The sequence below is a fragment of the Eucyclogobius newberryi genome, unplaced genomic scaffold, assembly GCF_026437365.1.
Source record: "Eucyclogobius newberryi isolate DKJ021-1_F unplaced genomic scaffold, fEucNew1.0.hap1 SCAF_4, whole genome shotgun sequence".
Lineage (NCBI taxonomy): Eukaryota > Metazoa > Chordata > Actinopteri > Gobiiformes > Gobiidae > Eucyclogobius > Eucyclogobius newberryi.
The window spans coordinates 25,559,419-25,565,418 of NW_027316056.1; the positions used below are offsets into that span (position 1 = coordinate 25,559,419).

The 6,000-nt window shown below is 45.5% G+C and overlaps 1 protein-coding gene across 10 annotated transcripts in view; it reads right to left on the bottom strand.

Annotated features, from left to right (window-relative positions):
* slit2 (slit homolog 2 (Drosophila)) overlaps window positions 1-1,908 on the bottom strand; it is a 78,980-nt gene extending 77,072 nt beyond the window's left edge. For 7 of the 10 annotated variants that reach the window (XM_072463970.1, XM_072463968.1, XM_072463972.1 and 4 more), the window contains exons 1-2: window positions 1,347-1,907; window positions 648-719 (exon numbers count right to left, since the gene is read on the bottom strand). In XM_072463970.1, the coding sequence (XP_072320071.1) occupies window positions 648-719; window positions 1,347-1,534 (260 nt within the window). In that variant the 5' untranslated portion in view covers window positions 1,535-1,907. Of the gene's footprint in view, window positions 1-647; window positions 720-1,346 lie in introns of all 10 variants that reach the window. The other 3 variants (XM_072463974.1, XM_072463973.1, XM_072463975.1) reach the window with 2 other exon arrangements.
* Between the last annotated feature and the right edge of the window lie 4,092 nt (window positions 1,909-6,000).

The window sequence follows — 6,000 nt, forward strand, 5'->3', positions numbered from 1 at the left end:
TATCCAGCATTTTTTTTACGTCCAAGGTTGCATACTGTGTGCAGACAAGAGCCATGGAGAAAGTGCACACACCCAATTAAGGACATAATCTCTGGAGGAATGTCAGTAATGTTTATTCCCTGCCATTCACTTTCTGTGGCTGCTTCAAGCACACTGCACACAATGACACACTATAGCGCCTCTTTTCTCAGAGCTACACAACTTAACCTGACTCCATCGCAGGTGGAGAAACCTGTTCCTTTACTCCACTCTCTCTCTCTCTCCTCTCTCCCTCCTGCATTCCTTCCTCCGCAGTTCCTCCGGATGACCGCTATCCCTTCCTCTGCTCTGGCGTCGGACACTTCCTCAGCAGCGCGTTAATCGCTCCAGCACATGGGCCGAGGGGGCTTCTTCAGTTTAAAATAAGACCCTGACACCTCCACCGGCAGATTAACACGACAACATTAACAGGTGCCACATCTTTCAGTTTGGCCACAGACGCAGTGCTGCATGCGGCACGTCCCGGGCCTAATGAGGCGCGTCCCGCTCGTCCCGCACGCGCTCTGATAAATGTGGTGGTTCAGGCGCGTCTGTGATGAGAAATAATGTGCGTGTGCTGCATTGTCTTAAATACATTTGAGAGAAAGTGGTGCGTAAAGGGAACTTACAGCACTCGCAGATGTCTGAGTCCAGCAAAATCCGCCTTGGTGATTTTAGTCAGGTTGTTGTTGTTCAAATCCCTGAGAAGAGAAATAATTAAACAAAAGTAAACACGTGACACTTGGTGTGTAATTAAGACAAGGACAAAGGAGTCTGGAGAGGCGTTTTGTTCAAACTTCTGGCTACACTTCCCTGAAAGTGGAGACCAGACCCGGTTCTACACACCACAGGTAGGCTACACGGTGCCCAATGCCCTTCCCTGGTTCCCATTGCCTAATAAACGAGCAGAAGTTAAAGCCCACTTGTGCAAATCCGTTTTTTATTAAGTCGCTGGTCCGCAGACAAGACGATGTGGTCTGATGGAACAACCGCGACACGACCACAGCTAAGCACAATTTCAGACTCCACAATTAGGAACCACAATTACTTTTACGCATCACGATGGTTAGATAATGTCTGGTTGAATGGATACTCGTCTCAGTTTCAAGGTGAGTTCGGATTTAGGCTGTGGGTTTGCGCAAGGAACATTACAAATAGCGCAGTCTAATTGGGCTACAATAAAGTGTAGACTACAGTTGACATTCTAGAGTTTAAATACAGATATCTGTACAAAAATAACAGTTTAAACTCTTCGTATCAAGTCTTAAAATAAACACACAGTATGAAAAGACGCACAGAATGTAACATGTTGCGTGGACCATACTCACAGTCTCTCGGTGTTGCGGGGGATGTTCCGCGGCACGCTGCGCAGCCCTTGGCCGTGACAGTCCACCGTGGTCCCGGTGCAGGAGCACGGAGCCGGGCAAGGCTGTGCGCTCACTCCGCTGTCAGCCAGCACAAGCAGCAGGACACACGCCAACACTGCCGGGCCAACGGGGCTCACAGCTCCCACCATCACTGCGGCAAGCGGGGTCACTATGAGACCCTCACAACAGATTAGAGCAAAGCCTGATTAAATCCGTCAAATGGTCCTTTAAGTTGTCCTCCCTGCAGGATATTTGAGTTTTCCTTAGTTTTAAATTCACGTGTGTCTTGTCCTCACGTGGAATTGTACAGTTTGGTCCCCCCTGCGCGTGTCTCTGTGGAAGCGCTGGACCGGCTCTGTGGCTGCGCTACAGCGGCGCAAACTTCCACATGTCTCCGTCATGCAGTGCACAAACCCCCCGTGCGTTCAGTCCGCGAGACTCACCGCGGAGACAAACCTCGTCACCAGAAACACACTTGAGACGCACGCGGATTTACGCATACACTCCGGGGTGACAGGCACGAAGACGCGTTGAATTCACAGATTCTGATCAAACCAAAGCTGCAGAAATCACCGTTCTGGAGAGACGGGGGTCCCGTTCATCAATGTGGCCGGTCACAGCGGAGGCGAGACAAGCGAAGGGAAAAAGCCCCGTGGAAGAGCCGCGTGTGATAATCCAAGTGCGCGTGGTGCGTCAAAGCGCTGCTCCTCAGAGACTGATAGAGCGGAGAGGGAGAAGGACGGGAGCGGGCACGTCTCAGTGTCCTCCCCCTCTGAAGCAGCCTGTGAGCGGAGTGAGCGCAGCCCGGAGGCAGCAGCAGGTTTGCAACTGGCCGTCAGTCAAAGTGACCTCGGAAGAGACTTTCTTTACGCACTGCAGTGTCCTCCTGGTCACCTGACAGGCGCTCGCGCTCTCCCCGAAGAAGCGTCACATTAAGAGGGAATCTCCCGCGTGCAGCTGAAAGTTTTAGTGACATTATATTTATGAACAACTTCCCCAGACTTATCCTCAAAATTCCGAAGTGTTCTCCAGGGAATAAGAGGGAGGCCATGTCAGATTTCTTGGAAGTCTACAGTGCTACAAGTGTAAAACGTGTTTTATTTGAAAGCACAGATATTTCTCACAAAATATGCCAATTGCTAAATAATCTAAATCAACAGAATGACACTCAACTTAAATCATTCTGAAGAATTTGGGACAAACCGAGACAAACTTGCATTTGGGATATTTTATCTCTCTGAAAAGCTGTGAGCGAGCTTGCTCCTCCACAAACCTGACTCTTACTTGGCCTGGAGGAGCCTCCACCCGCTTGTTTCCATGGAAATATTGTAAAACTATCCTACTCTGTGGAGAATATTTAGTATGAACTTATTTTCATTGAATAATGCAAGTGACATTCCATCTCCAGAAATGTTATCTTTAATTTCTGCCATCAAATAGAAATCTGTTGTTTTGCTTTGCAGAAATAAAAGGTTTGGCTTAATGAAACACAGCTGTGATTGATAAGGCTCTGGACACTTATGACTTAGAGAAAATTTCTGAACTTTATATAACGCATAATTAGATTGGATCATATTCCAATATATTGAAATGAAACTGGTGAAAGTTTGAATGATTTTAGAATGAAACTACTGCTCTATATCAGCAGAACTATTAGAGACTTGGATGTCACTTGGACATCAGGGAGAGAGAGTGTCCTTACGTCTCCAGTTCTGCAGCAGGGCTCTGGGGCAGAAGGCTTGTTTGGACACAGTAAACTTCCCGTGCACATCCTCATTGCACCGATGCTTCAGATTACTGCGAAAGCTCAGACTAAACCGCGGGCTATAGTTTAAGACTTCCGGCGGCGAGGCGGCGGTGCCTGCTCTGCCTCTGGGTCGGTTTGGACTCGGGCGTCACAAATAAACTCGAGTCATGCGATTCCCCTCTGAAAATATACATTACCTTTTAATGAATGCAGAATGAGAAAATAAGAGGGAAATAATGAAGAGTGACACTTGAGATGGAGGAGACAATGCCGTTTCAAATTGTTATTCCGAAGGCGAAATCTCAAAATGTTCTTCCGTTCTCAATAACTTGACTTTCTGTAGGCGGTTTACTAACAACTCATTCACAAGTTAACGACAGCATGGTGAACGGCGGAAATTCAACCCGCAGATATCAGGTTTTGACTTTGTTTTATATTTTATACATATCAATCGTTTCTCTATTGGAATTGTACCTCACGTTAAAGCCTTGAAAAGTTTGTCGGACTGGATTGTTTTCTGCTTATCTAATTGAAAAGCAATTACCAAACAGCCTTGGGGTTAATGTGTTATGAATACATTTCACGTTCATCTCTCCTTATCACATTTGCATCCACTGGGAAAGTTGCTAACGCTGATCGATGGACAGGCCCGAGGCAGCGAGGTCAAGTGATAGTGTTCAGCTCCGGCTTTGTGTTTCCTGTGCTGCTGTCACAGGGCTTGATGGAGAGGTCGGGCAAGGCCTGACAAGACTCCCATAAATAACTTTGCTTCATTATAAAATGCCATTGTTGTTATTCCCGATGAGAATATGACGGGAACAAAGATCTATTCATTAGCGAGCGGCGCAGGCTAGATGATGCTTGTCGATGCAGATGGGCGTGACCTGGCAAACTTGGATCAACTTCTCAGAGAAGAATGTGTCAAACTCACTGTTGTGTGTCGGCAGTTTGAGGGACTTTGGCCTGTCACTTCAGTGATAAGTAATATTGATAAAGAGAGAAATGAAATATAGTACATGTCAGCGTTTGAGTTTTCAGTGTTTTTACTTCCACGTCACAACATTTGAGAGCTGGAATCTGTACTTGACATGTTTTTAACTGGACTGAGAGCTGCTGAAATAGTAGAAGAATTCATCTTTTAGCACGTTTATGGCGACATCTTGCAGGCATTTTTTTACTTCAAAGTCTGGAATTTGAACAAACAAAAATAGGTGAAATCACTGTGTAAAAATCTGTGTGAATTGCCTACTTTTTACTCGAATAATAGAGGATTTTTCGCCGATTTGAGAACTCAAGCGACTGTTGCATCCGTCTCTTCTGAGCAGCTCAAACTCAGTCTTTCTCTGTCATCATTTTTGTCCTGTACACTGAAGGAACTCGCTAAACACACACGGGCATAGCAACCACGCATGCGCATCCAGGGAAACGTGCTGCTCTCTTGGGAACGAGGCTGCAGGTGTGCAGTAGGATGCAAGGAATGATTGACATGTGGGAGAACTACTCGGCTGTCCACGCCACGAGGAAATGAGACTCAGATTGCTTTAGATTTTAACTGTCATTCATTCTCATTTTCTTGCTCCTTTACCTGTGCTTCCACCACTCAACCATCTACAGGTACAAACATCTGAGCTGAACGTCAAATAAATACAGTTTACATTGACAACTGATGATCACAAATACGCTTGAATAATTAAAGGTAAGTTAACGGGGCAATCCAGGAGCTGCGACGTGGCCCCGCTCATTACTCTGTTGATTTAGGAGCTGTTTGTGTTATCTTTGGTTTATAGCGCGCTCTAAAGCTGGAGATGTGGAGGTCAGTGAGCCACCTGGTTTAGAGGCAGCTGCTCCTGACACACGTGGCTCTGAGGGCGGGCACGGGCAGATGTGCTTTCCTCCTGTTCAATTGACCTGGCACATATTGATTTTTGTGCCCACTGCTGAAGAGTTTAGAGCTGAAGATATGGAAGTCTGAAGTATAATCAGTCAATGAGTTTCCCCAGCAAGGGCAAGTATGTCCAAACTGTAAAGAGCTACAGTGTGTTTTTCTATCCCGGGTGAAACTGACTTCGGTATGTGATAGAAAGGGCATCCTGCCAGCTAACAATAGAGGTGAATAGATACGACTTTGTAAAAACAACACCTTATAATTTACAAGTTACATTTTAAATTATCCAATAAAAGATGTTCTTCTTGAAGTTAAGTGAATTATTGATGGAAACAGTTGCCATTTGTATTATTACTTAAAGCATTTCCCAAAAGAATAAAATATTCTAGCTCTATCCAGTAACTATAACACAACACTATTGATATATTATTGTTATATCCTTATCAAATCATCTTCAAACCACATTAATAGAAAAGAACACCCCATCAGAAAAACCACAACTTGTTCACTGTAATTATGTATTAATTACTGAACCACAAGAATCCTATCCACTTTGAGCAAGTGCCTGTGTGGCTCCAATAATCACACAATTAAAACAATGATGTTGTGTTTGGGCTGGCAGTGTCAGCACACACACTCTGGTTACACAGCTGCAGACACAGGCCGACACACACACACTGCTACACAAGTGCACACAACATTCAACACAGTTCCTCATAAGTGTCCACTGACTCACAGATGGACTGACTGGCTCTATGCAGTATTGGTGTATTTAACCTGTATTGTGGCCTAAGGTGTGTGACAGGCAGGGTGTCAATGTTGGACTGAAACACACCCTGGTAGTGGCAGAGGCCTGGGGACGTTCTGAAGGAAAGAATAGAGGAAGGTGCTCAAAGAAGAAGCTGTGTCACTGTGGGAAGGTGTGTCCGCTTTCACAGGAGGAGGTGGAAATGAAGCTGGTGTCTGTTAATACAACATATATA